This window comes from Macaca nemestrina, chromosome 9 (assembly GCF_043159975.1).
Source record: "Macaca nemestrina isolate mMacNem1 chromosome 9, mMacNem.hap1, whole genome shotgun sequence".
NCBI lineage: Eukaryota > Metazoa > Chordata > Mammalia > Primates > Cercopithecidae > Macaca > Macaca nemestrina.
This window is the reverse complement of record NC_092133.1, coordinates 64,864,284-64,891,806: the sequence shown is the minus strand read 5'-3', so window position 1 is coordinate 64,891,806 and position 27,523 is coordinate 64,864,284. Positions and strand designations below refer to the sequence as shown.

General features: G+C 40.7%; 1 protein-coding gene across 10 annotated transcripts in view; it reads right to left on the bottom strand.

Annotated features, from left to right (window-relative positions):
* Window positions 1–27,523, bottom strand: part of LOC105466117 (tet methylcytosine dioxygenase 1) — a 149,801-nt gene that overhangs the window by 37,151 nt on the left and 85,127 nt on the right. For 6 of the 10 annotated variants that reach the window (XM_011715068.3, XM_011715069.3, XM_071069638.1 and 3 more), the window contains 3 exons: window positions 19,298–21,593; window positions 15,482–15,572; window positions 14,821–14,914 (listed from right to left, as the gene is read on the bottom strand). In XM_011715068.3, coding sequence (XP_011713370.2) covers window positions 14,821–14,914; window positions 15,482–15,572; window positions 19,298–21,593 — 2,481 coding nt within the window. Of the gene's footprint in view, window positions 1–683; window positions 774–14,820; window positions 14,915–15,481; window positions 15,573–19,297; window positions 21,594–27,523 lie in introns of those variants that run through there. The other 4 variants (XM_071069635.1, XM_071069643.1, XM_071069642.1 and 1 more) reach the window with 4 other exon arrangements.

The following is a 27,523-nucleotide window of genomic DNA, read 5'->3' as shown; positions in this document are numbered from 1 at the left end:
GTAGAAAACTTAACTGCACTGAAATTCCACAAATGTCACAAAGGAACAAATGTGGATGATCGAAAAAACCATCTAATGTAATCAGATGGAAATAACCAAGAACTCTCAACATTAAAAATAAACTTGACAACTGAATTTTGGCCATCTGAGGAATGTCACAGATTTTCCTTTGGGTGACTCATTTTACTATCAAGAATTAATATACAGAAAGGAATGCCTCTGTGATTTTTGTGATTTTTACATGCTATTGGAAGGATGCATTATATGCTTTTAATTCATAAGACTAATGTGGTCTAGTTGACTTGGTGAATGCAAAATAGAAAAATTAATTGTAAATATTTATTTATTTATTTAATACTGCATCCAATTATTGGGATGTTAAAAAGGCTTCAGCAGTATTTAAAATTTGCTTAGTGGTCCGAGTGTTAACTACAAAAAAAAAAAAAAAAAAAAAAAGTCTATACAAATGTTGTCACCACATAAAACCATCCAACCATTTTAAACTGCCTCCATTTATCAAAAATTTACAAAGTGCAGAGATTGACCACATTAATCAGCACATAACCAGAACATGATGAAAATGCCCATCCATGTGACCAGAATGGACCAACCAATAGCATAATTTTTTGTTGCTATAATAATATTACAAAACTTGAGATGAAACTTCTTAAGAAGTTAGTTACCCAATATCACTTTCTTCTGTCACTCCAGATGGTTAACAATCATTGCTACCAAGTCATTCCTTGAGTAGAGTTGGCTTTAGGACCTTCCCCCTAGACACAATTATTTACATTAAATTTTTTTTCTGTATTTATATGTCCTCTTACAGCCAAATAATAATACACTACTTGCAAATAATCTCAAATACAAAATTATATATATTGTATCAAAATTATATTGGTTAATATTCAAGTTGTCAAAATTAACAACAAATTTATATTAATAACATTTTTGTATGGGAAATGCTAAAAAGCTTTTTACTGATGATATTTGTGCCTTTTCTGGATATTCCAAATTTCCATCAGTGTACAATAGAAAATTAAGCACAATGGTTAGGAGTCTTTAAATTCAAATCTGAGTTCAAAAAACTGCTTAAATATTAAATCTGTCTGGGCCAGGCGCGGTGGCTCAAGCCTGTAATCCCAGCACTTTGGGAGGCCGAGACGGGCGGATCACGAGGTCAAGAGATCGAGACCATCCTGGCTAACCCGGTGAAACCCTGTCTCTACTAAAAAATACAAAAAATTAGCCGGGCGAGGTGGCGGTCGCCTGTAGTCCCAGCTACTCGGGAGGCTGAGGCAGGAGAATGGCGTAAATCTGGGAGGTGGAGCTCGCAGTGAGCTGAGATCAGGCCACTGCACTCCAGCCTGGGCGACCCAGCGAGACTCTGTCTCACAAAAAAAAAAAAAAAAAAAAAACTAGCCGGGCGTGGTGACGGGTGCCCGTAGTCCCAGCTACTCAGGAGGCTGAGGCAGAAGAATGGCATAAACCCAGGAGGCGGAGTGCAGTGAACTGAGATCCGGCCACTGCACTCCCGCCTGGGTGACGGCAAGACTCCGTCTCAAAAAAAAAAAAAAAAAAAAAAATCTGTAAGACCTCTGGAAACTAAAAATATTATTAAAATAAACAAAGGTCTAACTATATGCAGAGGAGTATAAATTCATGGAATAGACATTATTATAATTATGTCAGTTTTCCCAAAATTGATCTCTAGATTCAATGCAATCCCAATCAAAACCCTATCAGAGGGGTGTGTGTGTGTGTAAACTGACCAATTGTTCCAACGTTTATGGAAGAAAATGAATCTTGACCCCTACCTCACACTGATCAACTTGAATATAATGTATATCTAAACACAAAAAATAAAGCAATGAAGAATTTTAGAAGAAAACATAGTCATGACCTACGAGTGGGCAAAGCATTTTAAAATGGCTTACCAAATCTGCTAATTGAAAAGATAAAAAAGGCTGGGTGACGCAGCTCACGCTTGTAACGCCAAGATTTTGGAAGGTAGAGGTGAGAGGATTGCTTGAGGCCAAGAGTTCGAGGCCAGCCTGGGCAACATACTGAGACCCAGTCTGCATAAAAAATAAAATAAACCCGGCATAGTGGCATGTACCTGTAGTCCCAGCTACTTGGAAGGCTGAGGTGGGAGGATCCCTTGAACACGGGAAGCCGAGGTTTCAGTGAGCCCAGATGTCACCACTGTGCTCCAGCATGGGAGACAGAAACTCTGTTCCCCCCCAAAAATATAATAAAAAAATAAAGAAGGCAAGCAGGAGGATTACTTGAGATGGAGAGTTCAAGGCTATCATCATGAACTTCAGCCTAGGCAACAGAATTAAAAAAAAAAAAAAAAAAAAAAAAAAAAAAGCAGGCCAGGCGCAGTAGCTCACGCGTGTAATCCCAGCACTTTGGGAGGTGGTTGGATCACTTGAGGTCGGGAATTTGAGACTAGCTTGGGCAACATGGTAAGACCTTGTCTCTTCAAAAAACACAAAAATGAGACGGGTGTGGACACCTGCCTGCAGTCCCAGCTACTTGGGAGGCTGAGGCGGGAGGATCCCTTGAATCTGGGAAGCCAAGGTTGCATTAAGTCCAAATCTTGCCACTGCACTCCAGCATGGGTGACAGAAACTGCCTCAAAAAATAAATAAATAAATAAATAAACAAGGCAAGCAAAAGGGCAGGAGGAAATATTTACATTACATATACTTGACATAATATATATATATACACACATTATATATATTTACATTGTATATATTTGGCATAATATATATGATACAACATACAGAGAATTGCCCCCATAGAAAATTGGCAGAAAAAAATTGAATAGGCACTTCATAATAGAGAATATGGAAATAGATGATGAGCATATGAATATATGCCCAACAATATTCGTCACCTAGCAAAGTAAAACACAGTAAAAAGGAGCTACCCAGGACAGCACCGTGGCTCATGCCTTTAGCACTTTGGGAGGTGGAGGTTGCCGCGAGCCAAGATTGCACCACTGCACTCCAGCCTGCACGACGGGAGCAAGACTCCATCTCAAAAAAAAAAAAAGAAAAAAAAAAGGAGGTACCTATGTTGGTGGAAAGAAGAAAGTGTTGTTATAAAGATACTATTAAATTTCCAAGAGGCAACTGTAGCTAAGATTATTCTTGAATACTCAATGCTTGGGACAGAAGCAGCTCAAAGCCCCATAGAGGTTTTTGTTATAGCAGGCAAATTTGGCTTCTAGTCATGTCACATGCATATAGGAAACAGAAAAACCAAGTAGTTAAATAGCTTTTTAATTACCCTGCTTACAAAAACCAGGAGAACACTGAAGGTATACACATTCTAGTTGTTTGTACAAAAATACACTATCTATTCCTAATGTCAATGAATACTGTGGTGACATTTAATTATTTTTCTACTATATTCACTAACTTCTTGCTGGTATACAGACTTCATAATTGTTCTATAGTCCTATTTGAAACAGACAATATGATATATGACTGGTATTAAAATAAAAGGACACAATTATTATAGCTATAATAGTCTTTCTAGAATATTTTTCAAGATAATCACAGAAAAATCTACTTGATTTTTAAAGAGAGTAAAACAAGTAGATTCCTATATACTGAAGATACAGCAGCTTTACTACATACCAGGAATAACCAGATAGAAGTTTGATTTAAAGGCTGATATCTCAGTAAGGTTGTTAAAAAACAGAAAGATGCCAAAAACATAAGAATAAAACTATAAAAAATATAAAGAGAAGGTTATAAAAGAAAGTTCACTTGGAAGAACATGACAGTGTTCCTAAATGAGAAAGCCAACCCTAAATGTCTAGCCACAAATCTCTCCCGCAATCTATTCAAATTTAGCGTGTTTCTAAGGTTCATATGGAAGGGTAAATGCGCATCATGTCAGGAAAATTTGTTTTTAAAGAATTAGAGGGTACAAGCGCAGTTTTTTAACATGGATATATCGGGCAGTGGTGAAGTCTGGGCTTTTAGTATACTCACTTCCAAAATAGTGAACATTGTACCCAATAGGTAATTCTCCAACCCTCAAGAGAAACATTTTCTAAACAAATAAGGGAATTGCTCTTCTAAATTGAAGTTTGTTCTTTTAAAATTGTTCTTTTTTTTGTTTTCTATTCTTTTTCTTTTGGAGGCAGTGTCTCACTATGTCACGGTGGCTGGAGTGCAGTGGCTTGATCATGGCTCACTGTATGCAGCCTTTAACATCATTTAAAAGCTCTCCGGGCTCATTTGATCCTCCCAGCTAACCCTCCCAAGTAGCTAGAACTACAGGCACTTGCCACTGTCCTTGGCTACCTTTTTGCATTTTTGGTAGGGACGAGGTCTGGCTATGTTGCCCAGGTTTGTCTCAAACTCCAGGGCTCAAGTGATCTGCGCATTTCAGCCTCCCAAAGTGCTGGGATTACAGGTGTGAGGCCCCACGCCCAGCCATGATAAAACCAGCCATGGTCTATTATACATATACATATTATACATATGTGGTCTATTATACATATTTACAAAAGTGTAATAGAAGATAACCTAAAAAAAGGTTATGAAGAGTGAATTCATGGAAGAAATTAAAATTAATGATTAGTAAAGACACCTACCTTTGCTAGTTACAATGCAAATTGAATCATGATGTCAAGTTTCACCTTAGGTGTACAATGACAGAAATTATCACTCTTAGCTTAGTATTTTGTTTCTTTTTTTTTTTTTTAACTATTAACAACAGGCCAGGTATGGTGGCTCATGCCTGTAATCTCAGTAATTTGGGAAGTCAAGGCAGGTGGATCACTTGAGGTTAGGAGTTCGAGACTGGCCTGGCCAACATGGTGAAACCCTGCCTCAACTAAAAATACAAAAATTAGGGCAGGGCACAGTGGTTCAAGCCGTAATCCCAGCAATTTGTGAGGCCAGGGCAGGCGGACCAGCTGAGGTCAGGAGTTTGAGATCAGCTTGGTCAACATAGTGAAATCCTGTCTCTACTAAAAATACAGAAGTTAGGCAAGTGTGGTGGTGCAACCTATAGTTCCAGCTACTGCGGAGGCTGACGTATGAAAATCACTTGAACCAAGAGGTTGCAGTGAGCTGAAATCGTGCTGCTGCACTCCAGCCTGAGCGACAACAGTGAAACTCCATTGCAAAAAAAAAAAAAAGAAAAAAAATTTTTTAAAATTAAAAAACCCACAATACTTGTTTTTGTTTTTTGTTTTTTTTTTAAACAAAGGAAAGAAAAGAAAAAAGTTCTGGCCGGGCATAGTGGCTCATGCCTGTAACCCCAACACAGGAGGCCGCGGTAGGATTTCTTGACCCTAGGAGTTAAAGGCCAGCCTGGGCAATGAAATGAGACCCTGTCTCAACAAAAAAACACAGAAAACTAGCTGGCGTGGTGGTGAGTGCCTATGGTTTCAGCTCCCTGGGAGGCTGAGGAAGGCGGATTGCTTGAGCCTGGGTCGAGGCTGCAGTGAGTTGCGCCACTGTACTTTAGCCTGGGTGACAGAGCAAGACCCTGTCTCAAAAACCAGAAAATTTTCACAGTCTAACTCTTAGTTTGAGTATACCCAAACTGCTAAAAATTATAATCTCTAAGCACAGGCTAAAATTGTAAGGGCTTTTAAAATTTGAAATATATCCATAATGTGTATATATAATTTTTAAATTTAAAAACTAATATTAGAAGGAACAAGATTACACAATTTTAAAAAATTTTAAGGTTTAAAAAGTAAAAAAGGCCAGCGTGGTGGCACACACATGTAATCCCAGCACTTTGGGAGGCCGAGGCGGGTGTATCACTTGAGGTCAGGAGTTCAAGACCAGCATGGCCAACGTGGTGAAACCCCATCTCTACTAAAAATACAAAAAAAATTAGTCGGGCTTGGTGGTGGGCACCTGTAATCCCAGCTACTTGGGAGGCTGAGGCAGTAGAATTCCTTGAACCCGGGAGGCAGAGGTTTCAGTGAGCTGAGATTGCATCATTGCACTCTCGCCTGGGCAACAAGAGTGAAACTCTGTCTCAAAAAAGTAATAATAATTTTTTAAAAAGTAAAAAGAAAAAAAAACTGGCCAGGCACACCTGTAATCCCAGCTACTTAGGAGGCTGAGACAGAAGAATTGCTTGAAACCAGGAGACGGTGGTTGCAGTAAGCCCAGATTGTGCCATTGCACTCCAGCCTGGGCAACAAGAGTGAAATTCCGTCTCAAAAAAAAAAAAAAAAAAAGTAAAAAAACGTTAAATTAAAAACCAAACTAAGTTGAAGTATACAAGCTGTAAATTATAATTTTTTTTAAAAAGATTATTTTTTAAAAGCAAAAAATAAGTCCCTGTAACACAATCTTATTTGTAAGGTTTCCAAAGGGAATAGGGTGCTTTGTCAGTGCCACAAATGTAGCATACAAATTCCAGATCAGATTCAGATCTAGGAGCAACATTCATGTCAAGTGTAGCAGGATCGTATCTTTCCAAAGAAACGTCACTTTTGAGTTTTATCAATAATCATACAAGAGACAAAGTAGACTAAATTTTTCAAAACAAAATTATGGCGGCCAACCCCTCCCAAGAAGTCACCAGTTAACATCATTTAAAGCTATCTACATATTACAAGAAAATGAGACTTTTACAATACAATTCAACCTTTGTAAAGGGGTTAATGACTGAGTTCACACAAGGGGGTTCTGAAGTTTTGGTAATGTCTTGATCTGGCCAATGGTCACATGGGTATGTTTACTTTGCACAACTTCACTAGGCTGTACCTTATGATATGCACACTTTTCTGTGTGTATGTTATACTTGAATTAAAATTTCCTTAAAAATGAACTCTATAAGCGAGTAAACAAACTAACATAAAAAGAGTACTAATGGGCCAGGCACGGTGGCTCATGCCAGTAATCCCAGCACTTTGGGAGGCCAAGGGAGGTGGATCACTAGAGCTTGGGAGTTCAAGACCAGCCTGACCAACATGGAGAAACTACTAAAAATACAAAGTTAGCCAGGCATGCTGGTGCATGGCTGTAGTCCCAGCTACTCGGGAGGCTGAGGCAGGAGAATTGCTTGAACCTGGGAAACAAAGGTTGCAGTGAGCCAAATTCGTGCCATTACACACCAGCTTGGGCAACAAGAGCAAAATTCCCATCTCAAACATAAATAAATAAATAATAATAATAATAGTAAGTCAGTTTAATATTATCGACAGTTAACATTAACTTCTTGCTCACTGACTAAATTTTATCACTGACAAATAAAATGGCTAGCTCACATTAGGAAGATATCGTAGGCACCAAACAAGTAGCCCAGGGTACCACCTCATCTCTTTATCTTCCTGTCATGATAATATACAAGGAGGTGCCTTATTGGGCAGAAACAAGCAGCACTATGGTATAGTTCAAAGATAACCAAGGCAGGTAATTAGGTAGAACCTTAGAAGAACTAACAAAGACAACAAAAAAGGGAATGGTTTTGAAGATTGGATAAATGTATAAATCCAAGAAAGACGTTTTGAGGACTTTTGCATACTTTAGCTTCACCCCTAAACTTGGGTCACATCAGACAAGAGGGGTAAATATAACATTATCTTGCTGGGCGCAGTGGCTCATGCCTGTAATCACAGCACTTTGGGAGGCCAAGGTGGCTGGATCACTTAAGGTCAGGAGTTCAAGACCAGCCTGGATAACATGGTGAAACCCCACCTCCACTAAAAATACAAAAATTAGCTGAGCGTGGTGACACACGCCTGTAATCCCAGCTACTTGAGAGGCTGAAGCTGGAGAATGGCTTGAACCTGGAAGGCAGAGGGCCAAGATCACACCATTGTACTCTGTCCTGGGCAACAGAGAGAAACTTCATCTCAAAAGAAAAAAAAAAGAAATCACTTGTAGGTATTCATTGCCACACCTGCTCTATTGACTAATACACAATTCCACAGAGGGGAACTAATCATACGATGCCCAATGTGAAGCACTCAGGCATTGGAGCCAACGAGGCCATCCACTGTTTGACTCTTCTCCCTACTTCTGCCATTACCCCAGAAGCTCAAGAGGGGAAGTATACAGTTATACTCCTGCCTCAGCCTCCTGAGTAGCTGGGATTACAGGCTCACACCACCACGCCCGGCTAATTTTGTATTTTTAGCAAAGACAGGGTTTCACCATGTTGGCCAGCCTGGTCTTGAACTCCTGGTCTCAAGTGATCCACCCGTGTCAGCCTCCCAAAGTGCTGGGTTTACAGGTGTGAGCCACCGCACCTGGCCAGCTGGGAAATTCTTAAATGTGATTTACTCATGACATCCAGCTAATTTTTAAAATACTATTTTTGTGTGTTTTTTTCTTGAGACAGGCTCTCATGCTATCACCCAGGCTGGAGGGCAGTGGTGCAATCTCAGTTCACCGCAACCTCTGCCTCCCAGGTTCAAGCGATTCTCCTTGAACATCTAAGATGCATCTAAGAAACTACACTACCTTTTTCTTCAAAATCTACTGAAGTACAAGATAACTTGTTCCTGACAAGATCCAAAGTGACAGCAGAGAAAAAGAGTCAAAAATCTCTGCCAAAGAGTATAATTATGTGAGAGTATTAATGACCACCTGGCAAGGAAACATTTCAAGAGAAGAATAAAACAGTGTTGAGAACATAGTCAAAACAATGTTAAGAATGGCTCAGAAAATGGTGCTAGCCAGTTAGAATTTTCTGTTAGACTTTTTGTGTGTGATCATTAAAAAGAGAAGTAATAGATCTCTCTTTGAAACAAAGAAGACAAGAGGGCTGTTGCGGTGGCTCACGCCTGTAATCCCAGCACTTTGGTAGGTGGAGGCCGGTGGATCACTTGAGGTCAGGAGTTTGAGACCAGCCTGGGCAACATGGTGAAGGCTGAGGCAGGAAAATTGGTTGAACCTGGGAGGCAGAGGTTGCAGTGAGCCGAGATTATGCCACTGCATTCAAGCCTAGGCAACAGAGCAAGATTTAAAAAAAAAAAAAAAAAAAGGAAGACAAAAGAAACACAACTTAAAAAAAAAAACAAAAACAGCCGGGGGGCAGTTTAGGATAGAACTCTAAAACTACTAACAAATCTAATCGTATACATGAAGATTTTAAAAAATGAAAGCATGAAATGATGCTTGATATAGATTAATGTTTTATAACAAGTACACCAAAAATGTACACTATCCAAGATGAAAAGTAAATTTGGAGCAATGTAATTCACTGACTGCATGTGTGTATTCCATTTCTCAGTTCAAAATTTTTGACCTTCATTTCCTCCCTCACCCACATATAGTCCACCCAATTGCACTAGTGTCATTCAAAATAACCTCACGGTAAAGTTCTACAAACTATGTAGAATACAGACAGATCTAATTCTCTTTTTAAATTGTTTTGAAATTTTTCCCACCTTCCTTCATGGACTTTTTTAAATTCCAATTTTCATTCAACCTCTACCTAAAGTTCAAGCGTGGGGTGGACAAATCCAGCAGATTCCCAGCTCTAATCTTCAGTTTCTCATGCCTCAGAAAATAGCTAATGAATACCACAGCCATACTATTTAAAGAAACCAATTCAAATTCAAGATACTCAACTTTCCGTTCTCTCTGTAGGCAGGGCTCATTCTTTCACTCAGGCTCGAGTGTAGTGGCCCGATATTGGCTCACTGCAACCTCCTCCCAGGCTCAAGCAATCGTCCCGCCTCCCGAGTAGCTGGGACCACAGGCACACACCACCACAGTCGGCTAATTTAAAAAAATTTTTTGCCGGACACAGTGGCTCACGCCTGTAATCCCTGCACTTTGGGAGGCTGAGGTGGGAGGATCACGAGGTGGGGAGATGGAGACCATCCTGGCTAACACGGTGAAACACCGCCTCTACTGAAAATACAAAAACAGCCGAGCGTTGTAACGGGCACCTGTACTCCGAGCTACTCCGGAGGCTGAGGCAGGAGAATAGCGTGAATCCAGGAGGCGGAGCTTGCAGTGAGCCGAGATCGCGAGATCGCGCGATCGCGCCGCTGCACTCCAGCCTCAGTGACAGAGCCAGACTTCGTCTCAAACAAACAAACAAAAAAATGAAAAAAACAACCAAAAAAACTTATTTTATTTTCATAGAAATGCAATAGTATTGCTTGGTTTTGTTACCAAGATTACACTTTTGAATCGTCATTAGTAGACAGAAAATTTTTCATTACGTTGCTCAGCAGCTGTGCTTTATTTCATTTCTTATCATTGGATTATTTTTGCATTTGTGAAAAGAGCCAGGTATACATTAGTATACACTAAGGTATTCTCATTCTGAGAAGACATATTGCACAAGAGAAAATAAGAGCAATTTAAATACACGTGCTTCACGAAAAATGCCAAATACCTCTTGTACCTAATAATCCTAAGGATTTAAATAGAATGTTGCTGCTGGGCATGGTGGCTCACACCTATAATCTCATGGCTTTAGGAGCCTGGGGCAGGCAGAGGCTTGAGGCTGGGAGTTCAAGACAAGCTTGGGCAACATAGCAAACCTCGACTCTACAAAAAATAAGAAAAAATTAACCAGGCATGGTGGCACACCCCTATAGTCCTCGCTACTTCACAGGCTGACATGGGAGGATCACTCGAGCCTGGGAGTTCAAGACTGCAGTGAGCTATGATTGTGTTAGTGCAGTGATCACCAACCTTTTTGACACCAGGGACCCATTTCATGGAAGACAATTTTTCCACGGAGGTGGGGCCAGGGGCAGAGGTTTTGGGATGATTCAAGTGCATTACATTTATTGTGCACTTTATTTTTATTACTATTACATTGTAATATGTAATAAAGTAACTATACAACTCATCATAATAAAGAATCAGAGGTAGCCCTGAGCTTGTTTTCCTAAAACTAGACGGTCCCATCTAGGGGTGAGGGGGGACAGATTCAGCATCAGATTCTCATAAGGAAAGCACAACCTACATCCCTCACATGTACAGTTGACAAGAGGGTTTGCAGTCCTATAACAATCTAATCTCATTGCTGATCTGACAGGACTCAGAGCTCAGGTGGTAATACTAGCAATGAGGAGTGGCTGAAAATACAGATGAAGCTTCACTTGCTGTCCTGCCGCTCACCTCCTGCCGTGAAGTCAGGTTCTTATTGGCCCATGGCCCAGGGGTTGGGGTCCCCTGGGTTAGTGCACTCTAGTTCAGGTAACACAGACAGATGGATATCCAAAACCAACAAATAAAATTTCACTAGGGAAAAATACTAAATAGAAAGTTGCTACCAAAATCTTTAAGCTACAGGGTTTATATTTGCCTTCTTAAGGAAAAAGAAAAACCCAAAAAACTATACATTACAATTATTTACATCACTGTCGTTATTATTATATTAGAAAAGGTTTTAAAGACAGGAAAAAGAAATCACCCCCAATCCCACCAATAAGCCTAGTTGCCTTTCCTTCAGACTCACTGTAGGAGAAGCCAACTGCCACATTACGAGGACATATTCGTTCCTTGCCACTTAATAGACAAAGGAGTGAACAATTCAGAAATAGCTAACAGATACAGCTCAACAAATCTGTAACAACTATCAGCCCCAGATATTGGGAACCAATTGTGTGATTTATTTCAAATATACAAGGTATTATGGATAGGCCAGACACAAAAGAACAAAACAAAATAAAACTGTACTGTTTGAGAAATATATAACTAGCAGGGAAAGGTGGAGAGCAAGAAAATTATTACCACAAAGCCAGGATGGGAGATTTATAACTGTGGCTTCTGAGAATCTAGTTGATTTTCTTTTGTTTTTTTGTTTTTTTTTTCGTAAAGCGATGTGGGGTCTTGCTATGCTGCTCAGGCTGGAGTGCAGTGGCTGGCTATGGATTCACAGGAGCCACCATAGTACACTGTGACCTTGATCTCCTGGCCTCAACCTCTCGAGGTGATAAAAGACACTGTAGTTTCCTCCTTGCTCTCTTTTGATCCACTCACTCTGGGGGAAACCAAGCTGCTGTGTTATGAAAACATTTAAGATGAGGAGGAACTGAGGCCTCCAGCCAACAGCCATCAAAGAGTTAAGGTATCCTGTAAGAGAGCTTGGAATTGGGTCCTCTAGCTGCACCACCCTCCCCCCGTCAAGTTTTCAGATGATTGCATCCTCACAGGAGCCTATGCCAGAGGCACCACTTGGATTCCTAACCCACTAAAAATGAAGAGATGATACCTGTTTACTATTCAAAGATGCTGAACAGTGACAGATAAAGAATACAGGTTTTATCAGTTAATTCCTTAAATACTATATATAAAACATAAGCCAGATAACACATCTCTATCTAAAATACTTATAAGTTTTCATGTTACTCATGGGCTAAAACCGCAGCTCCTCACTATGGCCTACAAAATCATTCACCTTTTTACCCCCACCCAGTTCTATTAACTATCTCCTTAATTTCGTTTTTCGGTTTTGGTTTTTTGTTTTTTTTTGAGACGGAGTCTCGCTGTGTCGCCCAGGCTGGAGTGCAGTGGCCGGATCTCAGCTTACTGCAAGCTATGCCTCCCGGGTTTACACCATTCTCCTGCCTCAGCCTCCCAAGTAGCTGGGACTACAGGCGCCCGCCACCTCGCCCAGCTAGTTTTTTGTATTTTTTTAGTAGAGACGGGGTCTCACCGTGTTAGCCAGGATGGTCTCAATCTCCTGACCTCGTGATCCGCCCATCTTGACCTCCCAAAGTGCTGGGATTACAGGCTTGAGACACCGCGCCCGGCCTATTTTGGGTTTTTTTTGAGACAGAGTCTTACTCTGTCGCCCAGGCTGGAGTGCAGTGGCTTGACCTAGGCTCACTGCAACCTCCACCTCCTGGTTTCAAGCGATTCTCCTGCCTCAGCCTCCAGAGTATCTGGGACTACAGGCTCGCGCCACCACATCCAGCTATTTTTTTATTTCGAGTAGACACGAAATAGTTTTACCATGTTAGCCAGGATGGGCTCAATCTCCTGACCTCTGGTGATCTGCCCCCCTCGGCCTCCCAAAGTGCTGGGATTACAGGTGTGAGCCACTGCGCCCAGCCTATCCCCTTAATTTCAAATGACTCTGCTTAGATTTTTTTAATGTACTCTTATTTCTTAACCCAAGACCTTTGTTCGTGCTGTTTTCTCTGCTTAGGAGTGCTACTCCCTGCATATCCTCTGCGTATTTAGCTCCTTTTTGTCACTACTTTCTCAGCTTAAATGTTACCTTCCCTGAAACGCATTCCCTGACAACCCACACTTTTTTTTTTTGGAGAGTTTTGCTCTTGTTGCCCAGGCTAGAGTGCATTGGCCTGATCTTGGCTCACTGCAACCTCTGCCTCCCGGGTTCAAGCGATTCTCCTGCCTCGGTCTCCCAAGTAGCTGGGACTACAGGTGCCCACCACCATGCCCAGCTATTTTATGTATTTTTAGTAGAGACAGGGTTTCACCATATTGGCCAGGCTGGTCTCGAACTCCTGACCTCTGGTGATCTGGCCGCCTCAGCCTCCCAAAATGCTGGGATTACAGGCCTGAGCCACCGTTCCGGCCAACAACCCACACTTAATGGGAAAACTCTGGAAACATCCCCATGGGAAGAGAGAAACAAAGTAAGGAGACCATCATTACTAAAGCAATATAAAATTAAAGTTAGTCTGTTGGACTAACTGTATTAGAGGATACACAAGAGAAATATGTACAAAAACAAGAAACATGTAAATTCTACCTTAAATAAATTCTATCTTAAAACAGTCCTCAAGGACAAAAGAAGGCATACGCAAATGGAAAGATGCAATATGTGGAACAGGAAGACTGAACATGAAAATATATGTAAATTCTCCAAATTCTATTAATATGATTCCAATAAAAATACCAATAGGATTTTATTCTTGTAATGAAACATGGTGTTTATACATTAATATGATAAAATAAACCAGAATGGTCAGACCACTTTTGAAAAATTAAAAGGAATTACCCTATTAGACATGGAAACATTATAAAATCTAAATAGAGCAATCTCATGCTGATTAAAGACAATAATTTAACACAATAGGGAATCTACACATATAAGCAAATACACATCAATAATGAAGAGATGTACAATTAAATGAGTGGTGTTGGATAACTGAGTAGCCATCTGGAGAAGTGTACATAGCTACCAATGGTCTAAACCAGGATAAATATAAAATACTTCAATATAGAAAAATAAAATAAAATCATTAAAATACTACAAAAGGAAATGAGAGATTTATAACCTACAAGTGGTAAAGGTTTTTCTAATTAAGACACAATATCCTAAAGCTATAAAAGATGAAAAAGCTGATTACAGTTTAAAAAAAAAAAAAAACTAACTGGTAAAACCACAACAAACTGAGAAAATATATTTGCAACTTTCATCACAAATGACCAATTTTCTTGAAAATCTATCAAAAAATCTGGCCAAGCACAGTGGCTCACGCCTGTAACCCCAGCACTTTAGGGGACTGAGGCGGGAGGATCACTTGAGCTCAGATGTTTGAGACCAGCCTGGGCAATGTAGCAAGACCTCCTCTCTACTTAAAAAAAAAAAAAAAAAAAAAAAAAATTGCTGGGTTTGGTGGCAAGTGCCTATAGTCTTAACTACTTGGGAGACCAAGGTGGGAAGATTGCTTGAGCCTGGGAGATCAAGGCTGCAGTGAGGTGTGATTGCACCACTGCAATCCAGCTGGGGCAACCAAGACTCTGTCTCAGAAATTAAATAAACAAATGAATAAATAAAATAAAGCTCACTCTGGCTATTGTAAAAGTATAAATATCAGCTCTGGAATAACAAGCTTCAAAAAAATATATATAAACAGGAAATACTTACCCACTTAGCAATTGGACACCCATGAGAGCTTTTCCCTTCTTTACCGGTGTACACTACTATTTCTATCCTTATTGCGTTTCCTTTTTGACCATACCTGAGTATAAAACACAGTGAAGGGAATGTACTAATTAATTGCAATCTGTACTTGAAGGTTTTGGCTTTGAAGATCTTAATGTATTTAAGATATAGATGTACAGAAGCTCAAAAATCAAACACTCCTCATAATTTACTTTTGTTAAACATTTGCTTTTGTGTGGCAGGTATTTTAATTTGTTAACCAGTCCTACCCCCTTATCCTTAAAGATCACTCTTTAAAAAATAGGCTGACTGCAAGACAAGCAATGGGAATGTAGGGTATGCAGTGTCAAGGGTGGTAATTTGACCTATTTCTACCATTATACAATAATATAAAAAGTACTTCTGAATTTATCAAAGACAATTAGTCTTGTTTTGTGGGTGCTCTTTTATGTGCCCAACAGCTTGTATGATGGGTGGCTCAGTAGGGACATGAGGACACCCCTCTTTTGTTGGGCCCTAAGAAACATCCAACCCATACTCCTGAATGTTTTTCAATCACGGCGTTTGTTCTTAGAGATGATTTATCTCCATTGAGTCAGATTCACAGTAAAAATGATTTTAACAGGGAAGCGTATTTCCTCACCTATTCTCCATGATTTCCCTGACAGCAGCAACACTTGGTCCTGCCCCAAGGTGTGTATAATATGGGCCTTTGTCTTTTTGTATAACTCGATCTGTGGAAGGAATAAGATTATTAGACCCAAAGCTTTACAGAATTGCATAGGGGACAGGAGAAGCTATTTTTATACTTTTTGTTCCCCCTCAATTCAGAACCACGAATCTTGACAAGGTTTTGGTAAGACTTGATAATTAAAGTCAAGGACAATAGCCCATGAAATTTAACTTTTAATGTTCCTTTCTTCCTGCCCCTAACGAATTCTTTCTTCCTCTGAAAATCAGAGGAGAAAAAAAATATTTTAAGATGTGGGTCATATTTATATTCCTATCTCCTGCTTAAAAAAAATCTGTATTAATTGAGGTGTGATATTAAAAGTTATCCAAGAACAATGTTAAAGGTTGCCCTCAGAATCCTATTAAAAAATTGAGCAATTTCATTGCAGACAATTTTATTCAACTACACACTTGCACAATTACAAAAGAATGTTCCTTGTTACCAATATTTGTAATATCAAAAAGAGCAAAACACTCCTAACATCTGTCAATAACATGTGGTTTAAATAAATTATGGGATGTTTATATAGTGGAATACAATAAATCGATTGAAACAATAATATTTATAAAACATTTAAAAATCCATGATATCATTATATTAGAAAACCAAGTAGAAAGATTGTTTTAAATGTTTGTAAAAATGGAAACAAAATTAAAATCAATAATGTTCTTTTGTATAGAATGGGAGTATGGGAAGATGTTTGCATCATATTTCTGCACCACTTGAATTTTTGTGAGCATGAATTTTGTTTCTTAAAAAATGCTATTTTTAACTTGGCCCCTTAGACTCATGTGTAACAAGAATTACTGGGGAATTTCTGCATTTCATGAATTTCTAGCCATGAAATTCTACACCAAAAACAGCTGAGTCCACTGCAGGTACTTATTCAACTCTGAATGCCCAGCTGTCTATTCCTGTATGCTGTGACTAGTTATTTTGCATAAGGAAAGGGTCTTCAAACTAGACAATCATCCTTTTAGAACCATGCACATAGAAAAAGCAGTCTAGCTCAGGTATATAAACGTTAAAGGCTCGTATTTGTTGAACTACAGGCCTTATTTCCATTTGTAAGGATATTTAGAAAAGTGTTCTCTCCCCCAACCTTTTCCTTTTTTTTTGAGATGGAGTCTCGCTATGTCGCCCAGGCTAGAGTGCAGTGGCGCGATCTCGGCTCACTGCAAGCTCTGCCTCCCAGGTTCACACCATTCTCCTGCCTCAGCCTCCCGATTAGCTGGGACTACAGGCGCCCACCACCATGCCCGGCTAACTTTTTGTATTTTTTAGTAGAGATGGGGTTTCACCGTGTTAGCCAGGATGGTCTCAATCTCCTGACCTCATGACCTGCCCGCCTCAGCCTCCCAAAGTGCTGGGATTACAGGCGTGAGCCACTGCACCCGGCCGAAAAGTGTTCTCTCTTATATAATTCACATTTATTAAGCACCAGAGTGTACGTTATAAGGATTGGTTTTGGAGTTGAGACTGCTGTCTCTGAGTCCCAGTTCAGTTACTGGACAGCTATGAAATTCTCTGTGCCTTGGTTTCTGCATTTGTATAATGGGGATAATAAGCCCTCCCTTTGAAGAGTTGCTGTGAACATTACAAGTCAAAGCAAGGCACAATATCAGACTTGTAGCAAGAGCTCCAGAATGGAAGCCATTATCATGATTATATTCTTCTCTCCTTAATTCAAGAACCTTGTTCTCCCAATTCAACTCCACTAGACAGCATTGTCACTCTTTCCAAATTGTGAGATTCTTCTCAGAACAGCCTATCCTTGGTAACTGGCACATGGTAGTTTGTCAAAACTGTGCGTTAGCTGGTGTGGTGGTTCACACCTGTAATCCCAGCACTTTAGGAAGCTGAGGCACGAGGATCACTTGAGCCCAGGAGTTGAAGACCAGTCTGAGTAACAAAGTGAGACCCTATATCCACAAACAAACAAAACAAAAACCTAAAAAACATTATGTATTGAACAATGAGCAGAGAAATGGAAGGATATTATTTCAGAACAATGTGTACTTTGGAAAAACAAGAATTCAGTATTATTATTACTACACAACACTTTTTTCTACTGTTGTTAAAAAATCAGTGTGATGTACTTATCCTTCCCATTGAACCACCCACTTCTAATAAAAACATCACCTTTGGTCAAGGCAAATCTTGAGTCTTTGTGATTTGGAGCCATATTTTAAGTAAGACTTCTAATAACTAAACCTATTTGGATGAGGTTCAAAACAGATTTTTTCACAAAAAATTTATTCTATCATAGTTGTATGGTAAACAAAATAATGGGGCTTCAAGCAGCCTAACGAACTTTAATGACACAATCTATTTAATTTCCCTATTTTTTACAGCTATATTAGAGTCAACAGGTTTCTTAGAAGAGTGCTTACCTGAAATTTGACCACACACAGTAACTAATCAGTACAGGATTCAAATTAAGCTTTCACATGTTTCAAATACTGAGGAAATTTCTCATAAGATCTGCCTGAGAATCTTTACCCAGCAAGATTTTCTCAGAGCTTTTAACACACTACTAAAACTAATTGGTTCAGAATGTTCTCTTTCAATGACTCCTAAGGCACAAAAATGTAGAAATACATTGGTTAGGGATCAGTCCATGAGTCAGCTATTAGCACATGACTCATGTTAGCACACTGGTTATTCTTTGATTTTTTGAAATAGGAAATCAGTATTAAACAAATTTGTTAATATGTTAAAATTCAAAAAGGTTTATGAATTCTTCAAGTGGCCAAGATTATGGAATTTCTTTATACGCAGGTACACTTTGTATTGCAGAGAAATAGAAATATATTATTTCAGAATATCAAGTGCTCTTTGGACAAAAAAGACAGTATTAGATCTTGTACTGGATAGAGCATAAAAGCACTAGACACTGAAAAAGACATAAACCAGCTTCAATTCTAGAGTAGGACGGCAACTGCCAGCTATATATTTTATAACTGTTAACTTATACATATGTTTTACATTCTCTATATGTATCTTCTATTTCACACACAAAAAAATATAATGAAAGGCTTGTAAGTTGAAATTTGTTTGAATATAGGAAAAATAAATAAACCGTAATAAACTATTAAGTTATCTCTTTCTTTTTTTTTTTTTTTTTTGAGACAGGGTCTCGCTCTATTGCCCAAGCTGGAGGGGAGTGGTGCAATCTTGGCTCACTGTAACCTCTGCCTCCTGGGTTCAAGTGATTCTCCTGCTTCAGCCACCTGAGTAGCTGGGATTGCAGGTGTGCACCACCATGCTCAACTAATTTTTGAATTTTAAGTAGATACAGGGTTTCACCATGCTGGCCAGGCTGGTATCGAACTCTTGACCTCGAGTGATCCATCTGACTTGGCCTCCCAAAGTGTTGGGATTACAGGCAAGAGCCACTGTACCTGGCCTAGGAAATTCATTCTTATGCTACGCACAATAAATTGACAGACATTCAGCCTTGAGAGAAATATCAGCCTATTTTTCCACTTCAGCAGGTTTACCTTTTCCAAATTTGTTTTTCCAAATTATAAGTTGAATATTCCATTCTTGTGAGCAGAACCAAAAGGTCCCACAGAAAAATGGTTATAGATTTACTTAATCCATCTTAGTTAGAGTAAGAATGGGGAAAAAATATCACACAAAAAGAGATGAATCAGAATTTGCTTGTCATGATTGAGGTAATTTGTGCAGGTGAAATAAGAACACATCCACACAAGTACTCACCAAGACAGTTGCAGGTGGGCAGTTCAGAATCTTTAGTTACAGACACTAGGTTTTTTGTAGGGTTAGTAAAGAAGTTCATAGCATAATCATTAAAATTTTTCTGTGCACTGTCCACTGTGGAAAACTCTGATGTTCCAACACTGGATGAACACACTTCCTCTTCACTTTTGGTAGAAACCACTGTAATTCCACCTGAACACACTACATTTACATTCCTGAGAGTTAGTGCTGACTCCGGTAAGGGTGTTTCTTGAGAGATACCAGGCAAGGTTGGTAGTCTCTGATCCATGAGTTGCTCCTTAACAACCTGCTGAAACCGTATTTGGTCATCGCCTGCCATCATGTTAGCACACTGGTGAGGCGGAGAGGAGGGCTGGGTCAAAGGATGGGCTTTCTGATTGGCATTCACCGTTAACTGTACCTGAGAATTATAAGCTTTATCAGTGAATGCCTTCCCGTTGGATTCCGTTTTAAGATGAAATAAGCTGAGTGAATCCAATGGTTCAACCTTCATCTTTTCCTCTGCTGATTCAGGGTATCTCTGTAATTTTATCTGAGTGAGTGGAGGAAATACTGTTTTGGGTTGCATAATGGACCTCGTTTGAGCCAGTGGTTTCCATATTTTGGTTGAGGAAGAAATTTTCCCAAATACAGTAGGAAAATCATGGGGACAAAATTGCCCAAAATTTTGAAATTTCGATGCTATCCAAATGTCGCATATTGTGCCATACATATAGGACAACTTTTCCCACTTCTGCTGATCATTTTCTTGATAACTTACAACTGTGGGCTTCTTTTTCCGCCGTTCTCTTGATGGGGTGGATTTTGTCTTTTTCTGGGTTGGGTTCTTTTGCTTTGTTAATGATGAACCATGATTATTGTGTACACTTGAAGGCGGTTTCTGTTGTATTGTGCCCTTCTCCTGATTGTATTTTTGCTGTGCATTACACGTGACAAGGCTTGTTGGTGTACTTTCAACATTTTTGTCCTCTGATTTTATGTAATTGAACTTAATTATTGAAGCAAGTTGTGTCAACTGTGTTGCAACGTCTTCCTCAATTTGAGTATGGGTTGCATCCTGACATGATAGATCATCTGAGTCCAAATTTTTGCTGCTGTCCAGTAACTGGTTGCAATACTCCACTTCATTATTTCTTGGTGGCAATTGATGCAAATCATTGGAACAATTGTCAAGAGTTATTATCCCTTGAGCAATACTTTTATTGGTGTCAATCTTGGGTGAATTTGATTTTGGTATAAAAAGAGATAATGAATTGGTGACTTTTGAATATTCATGTGACTTTGTGGATGCTTGGTTAGTAGCTGAGCTGATATGTGAGTTGGCTTGCCCATTGAAAACCACTGTGTTGCATGAACTTTGTTTTTCCAAAGATGGACAGTGATGAAGTTTTTGTGGCTCTCCTTGTAAGTTTGAGTCTTGGAGGTCTTTTCTTACAGTGTAAAGGATAGCTTTGCAGCTATTAAGCAAACTGGCTGTTCTCTGCTCTGATTCTTCATCCTTCTCTGACTTTGATGGGGAGGAATTCTCTGACGGGGCTTCTGAGAGTTGAGTCAGGGCCTCTATGGCTACCACTTGCTCCAATGTTAATCTCCTATCTTTCATTAACGATAAGAGACTTGGTTGAACGGGAGATCCATCTTTTGGTTCTTTACTTGTTATATTCTCAGGAGTTTTTGGTTGATCACCTTCATTGTGTATACTAGCATGACGATGTATGTTGGAGTGTGAAGAATGTGGAATGGAATTGCAGTTAAAGCCAGGCTGCTGGAAAACTAAAACGTTACTTCTCCCCTTGAGATGATCACAACTCATATCAGTAGCAACGGAGCTCATAGCGTTATTATGGTTTGCAGTGTCTTTTAGGAATTTATAAGAACTGTTTTCCAATGTCTTGCCGAATTCTTCAATGTTGAATTTTTTAAATGAAACATTTGTTTCAGCTGGTAAATAGTGTACATGTTTAATGCCATTTCTTATGGTTTGTACAAACAATTTTGGAGATTTGGTTTGTTTCTTGTCAACTTCAGAGTTTTTCGATTTTTCAGCTTCTGGGACATTAGCACTAAAATCTCCTTTCACATGATCAGTTAAATGTGATTTCTTGTTTTGTGTCCACTTCTCCACCTCGATGCCTGTCATGCTGTCTTCATTTTTAGTTACATTTTCAACAGGATGTGGGTTCAATTCCAATTTTTGTTCTTCCCCATGACCACATCTACTGTAGTCCATGGATTCTGACTTGGGGCCATTTACTGGTTTGTTGTCAAAATCTGCCTGTAAAATACAGAAATTACTCATGTCATCTACTTAAATATCTGAATAACAGCCATAAGAAGATTAAAATGTAATAGCAAGTAAATGTAAAGCCCCTGTGGATAGAGCCTAAAATATTATTTTCGCTTTTTACATGTTCAGTGAAGTCATAAAATACCAAAAGGGTATAATATACAAAAAGAAAAGACAACTAGGCTAGGCGTAGTGGCTCAACACCTGTAATTCCAGCACTTTGGGAGGACAAGATGAGAGGATCGCTTGAGCCCAGGAGTTCAAGACCAGCCTGAGCAAGATGGTGAAACCCAGTCTCCAGCAAAAATACAAAAAAAAAATTAGTCAGGTATGGTGATGCACACCTGCAGCCCCAGCTACTCGGGAGGCTGATGGTGACAGCATCGCTTCAGCACAGGAGGTGGAGGTTCCAATGAGCCAGAACTGTGCTACTACACTCCAGCCTGGGTGACAAAGTGAGACCTCTTCTCCAAGAAACAAAAGCAAAGGCCAGGGGTGATGGCTCACACCTGTAATCCCAGCACTTTGGGAGGCCGAGGTGGGCAGATCACGAGGTCAGGAGTTCAAGACCAGCATGGCCAATATGGGGAAACCCTGTCTGTACTAAAACTACAAAAATTAGCAGGACGTGGTGTAGTCCCAGCTTCTTGGAAGGCTAAAACACGAGAATCGCTTGAACCCGGGAAACGGAGGTTGCAGTTAGCCAAGATCATGCCACTGTGCTCCAGCCTGGGCGACAGAGCAAGACTCTGTCTCAAACAAACAAACAAACAAACAAACAAAAACAAACCCCACAGAACTATCAAAATATCATACCTGCTGATATTTTGATGTGTTCATTTTTCCCCCAAATAGTATTTTTAAAGTTAAAAAAAAATTAAAATAAAAAGTTTCTTTGTAGAGACAGGGTCTTACTATGTTGCCCAAGCTGTTCTCTAACTTGTGGGCTCCAGCAATCCACTCACCTTGGCCTCCAAGTAAAAATTTAAACTAGGCCACGTCTGTACTTGACCTAGGAGGCAGAGGTTGCAGTGAGGCGAGATTGCTCTGCTGCACTCAGGCCTGGTGACACAGCAAGACTCCATCTCAAAAAATAAAAAATAAATAATAATTTAAAAAATTTAAACTATAGGCTGGGCCCAGTGGCTCATGCCTGTAATCCCAGCACTTTGGGAGGCTGAGGCAGGCAGATCACAAGGTCAGGAGTTTGAGACCACCCTGGCCAATATGGTGAAACCTCATCTCTAGTAAAAATACAAAAAAAATTAGCCAGGCATGGTGGTAGGCACCTATAGTCCCAGCTAATCGGAAGGCTGAGGCAGGAGAATCCCTTGAATCTGAGAGGTGTTGGTTGCAGTGAGCCAAGATTGTGTCATTGCACTCCAGCCTGGGTGACTGAGTGAGACTATCTCTTAAAAAAACAAAAAACAAGCCAGGCGCGGTGGCTCAAGCCTGTAATCCCAGCACTTTGGGAGGCTGAGACGGGTGGATCACAAGGTCAGCAGATCGAGACCATCCTGGCTAACACAGTGAAACCCCGTCTCTAATAAAAAATACGAAAAAATAGCCGGGCGAGGTGGCGGGCGCCTGTAGTCCCAGCTACTCGGGAGGCTGAGGCAGGAGAATGGCGTGAACCCGGGAGGCGGAGCTTGCAGTGAGCTGAGATCCGGCCACTGCACTCCAGCCTGGGTGACAGAGCGAGACTCCGACTCAAAAACAACAACAACAACAACAACAACAAAAAAAAAAAACCCACAATTTAAACTACTTTTACATCAGTAATGTTCATTAGACAATATCTATTTTATTTATTTATTTTTATTATATGTTTTAATTAATTAATTTTTTTTTTTTCAGATAGAGTCTTGCTCTGTTGCCCAGGCTGGAGTGCAGTGGTATGATCTCAGACCACCGCAACCTCTGCCTCCTGGGTTCAGGCAATTTTCCTCCTCAGCCTCCCAAGTAGCTGGGATTACAGGTGCCCGTCACTACACCGAGCTAATTTTTGTTTTTTTTTTTTTTTTTTTTTTTTTGAGACGGAGTCTCACACTGTTGCCCAGGCTGGAGTGCAGTGGCGCGATCTCGGCTCACTGCAAGCTCCGCCTCCCGGGTTCCCGCCATTCTCCTGCCTCAGCCTCCTGAGTAGCTGGGACTACAGGCGCCCGCCACCGCGCCCGGCTAATTTTTTTTTTGTATTTTTAGTAGAGACGGGGTTTCACTGTGGTCTCGATCTCCTGACCTTGTGATCCGCCCGCCTCGGCCTCCCAAAGTGCTGGGATTACAGGCTTGAGCCACCGCGCCCGGCCAATTTTTGTATTTTTAATAGAGATGGGTTTCACCATGTTGGCCAGGCTGACCTCTGGTGATCTGCCCACCTCAGCCTCCCAAAGTGCTGGGATTACAGGTGTGAGCCACCGTGCCTGGACATACCTATTATTTTGACACAAACTGTTTTCAAATAGAACATACACATAGAAAGGTGTACAAATCACAAGTATACAGCTTTTTAAATTTTCACAAAATGAGTTGTTAAGTATACTTATAGTCCATTCTCATTGTATAGTAAGTTCACTGATTAAATACATAACAAGGTTATCATTTTTTCTGCTGGACATGGGCATTGGGTTATTTTTAGTGTTTGGGTCTTTAAAGTAACTGCTATAGTTTCAGTTTCCTTCCTTCCTCCCTCCCTCCCTCCCTCCTTCCTTTCTCAGGGTCTCACTCTGTCAAAGGAAGGAGTGAGTGCAGTGGCACAATCACGGTTCACTGCGGCTTCAACCTCCCAGGCTTACATGTTCCTCCTAGCTCAGCGTCCCGAGTAAGCTGGGACCACAGGTACGTACCACCATGTCTGGTTAATTTTTCTGTATTTGTTGTAGAGACAGGATATCACCATGTTGCCCAGGCTGGTCTCAAAACTCCTGGATTCAAGTGGTCTGCTCACCTTGACCTCCCAAAGTGCTGGGACTACATGCATGAGCCACTGCACCCAACCTAATTTTTCTTATTGAGATGAATTTACATGACATGAAATCCATCACTTTACAGTTGAAAAGTATACAATTCAGCTGGGCGTGGTAGCTCATACCTGTAATCCCAGCACTTTGGAAGGCCTAGACAAGCGGATCACCTGAGGTCAGGAGTTCAAGACCAGCCTGGCCAACATGGCAAAACCCTTCTCTACTAAAAATACAAAAATTAGCTGGACGTGGTGGCGGGTGCCTGTAATCCCAGCTACTCAGGAGGCTGAGGCGGGAGAATCGCTTTAACACGGGAGGCAGAGGTTGCAGTGAACCAAGATTGTGCCATTGTACTCCTGCCCGGGCAACAAGAGTGAAACTCAGAAGAAGAAGAAAGAAGAAGAAGGAGAAGGGGAAGGGGAAGAGGAAGGGGAAGAAGAAGAAGAGGAGGAGGAGGAGGAGGAGGAGGAGGAGGAGGAAGAAGAAGGAGAAGAAGAAGAAGAAGAAGAAGAAGAAGAAGAAGAAGAAGAAGAAGAAGAAGAAGAAGAGAGTGTACAATTCAGTGGTTTTTAGTTTATTTGTACTGTTATGCAACCATAGCCATTCTCTACTTCCAGAGCATTTTCAAAACCCCAAAGAGAAATGCTGTGCCCTGTTTAAGCAATAGCTCCCTATTCCCTCCTCTAATCCTTATTTATCTACTGTCTTTTCTTTTTTTTTTTTTTTTGAGACAAGGTCTCACTCTGTTCCCCAGGCTGGAGTGCAGTGGCACGATAACGGCTCACTGTAGCCTCGAAGTCCCAGGCTCAAGTTATCCTTCTACCTCACCCTCCTGAGTAGCTGGGTCTACAGGCGCCTGTAACCATGTCTGGTTAATTTATATTTTTCCTATTTTTTGTAGAGACAGGGTCTCTCTATGTTGCCAAGCCTGATTTTGGAGTGCTGGGCTCAAGCAAGTCTCCTGCCTCAGCCTCTAGAGAAGCTGCGACTACAGACTAATTTTGAAAAACCTTGAAACAGCTCATCAGACATACCACAGGAATTGAGACAGTGGAGTGTTTCCATTGATATTAATTGTAAAAAGAATGATAACTCCAATTACACAGTATATACACATTTGAAAACTTCATATTGTACATGATAAATATATACAATATTTCTTTGTAAATTCAGTAAAAGAATGAATGAAAAAACAATGAACCAGGTGCAGTGGTATGAACCTGTAGTCCTACCTGCTGGGTAGGCTGAGGTTAGAGGATCCCTTGAGACTGGGAGTTCAAGGCTGCAGTGAGATACTATTATGCCACTGTTCCCCAGCCAGGTTAAAAAAATGAGACACCATCTCAATAAATAAATAAATAGGCCGGGAGCAGTGGCTCATGCCTGTAATCACAGCACTTTGGGAGGCAAATGCAAGTGGATCACGAGGTCAGATAGAGACCATCTTGACCAACATGGTGAAACCCCGTCTCTACTAAAACACACAAAAAAATTAGCCAGGCATGGTGGTGCACACCTGTAGTTCCAAGTACTCGAGAGGCTGAGGCAGGGGAATCGCTTGAACCTGGGAGGCGGAGACTGCAGTGAGCAGAGATCACACCACTGCACTCCAGCCTGGCGACAGAGCGAGAATCCGTCTCAAAAAAATTTAAAAAATTAAAAAATGGTAATCTCTTGGGAATAGGAGACCACTAGACTAGGTTGCCTAAGGAGATGTGAACTGGCCTAGGTCACAAACATAGAAATTCAACACTATAACTGATCAGTGATGGAATCACTGCACTCCAGCCTGAGCAACAAAGTGACACCCTGCCTCTTAGGCAGGAGAATCACTCGAACCCAGGAGGCAGAGGTTGCAGTGAGCCAAGATTATGCCATTGCACTCTAGCTTGGGGAGTAAGAGTGAAACTTCATCTCAAAAAAAAAAAAAAAAAAAAAGAACAAAAATGCCTAAGATTAAACAGATTATCATGTTGCCAAAAGACACTGTTTACACCAAGGTTCAGCAAACTTTTCTGTAAAGGGTCAGATAGTAAATATTTTAGGCTTCATGTGCCATACAACCTGTCACAATTACTCCTGTTGTATCTAGTAAGCAGCCTCACAAATATTATGCAAACTAATGAGTGTGGTAGTATTGCAATAAGTCTATTTATGGACACTAAAATGCAACCATCATATAAATATTACATGTCACACACATACACAAGAGATGTAAGAAAAGGAATATTCATGCCTGCAATCCCAGCACTTTGGGAGGCCGAGGTGGGCAGATCAGAGGTCAGGAGATCAAGACTGTCCTGGCTAACACGGTGAAACCCTGCATCTCCTAAAATACAAAAAATCAGCCGGGCATGGTGGCGGGCGCCTATAGTCCCAGTTACTCGGGAGGCTGAGGCAGGAGAATGGGGTAAACCCTGGAGGCGGAGCTGGTAGTGAGCCGAGATCGTGCCACTGCACTCCAGCCTGGGCGAGAGAGTGAGACTCTGAGAAGAGGACAGGACAGGACAGGACAGGACAGGAAAGGAAAGGAAGAAGGAAGGAAGGAAGGAAGAAAGAGGGAGGGAGGGAGGGAGGGAGGGAGGGAAGGAAGGAAGGGAAGAAAGAAAGGAACAAAGAAAGAAAAAGAATACTTAGTCCAGGCATGGTGGATCACGAGAGGTCAGGAGTTCAAGACCAGCCTAGCCAAGATGGTGAAACCCCCTCTCTACTAAAAATACAAAAATTAGCTGGACGCAGTAGCAGGTGCCTATAATCCCAGCAACACGGGAGGCTGAGGCAGGAGAATCACTTGAACCTGGGGGCAGAGGTTGCAATGAGCCAAGATTGAGCCACTGCACTCCAGCCTCAGCGACAGAGTGAGACTCCGTCTCAAAAAAAAACAAAAACAAAAACAAAAAAACAAAAAACCTTTAAAGGTAGAGAAAGTCTTCCACAGCATGAGTAAAAGGTGAGACG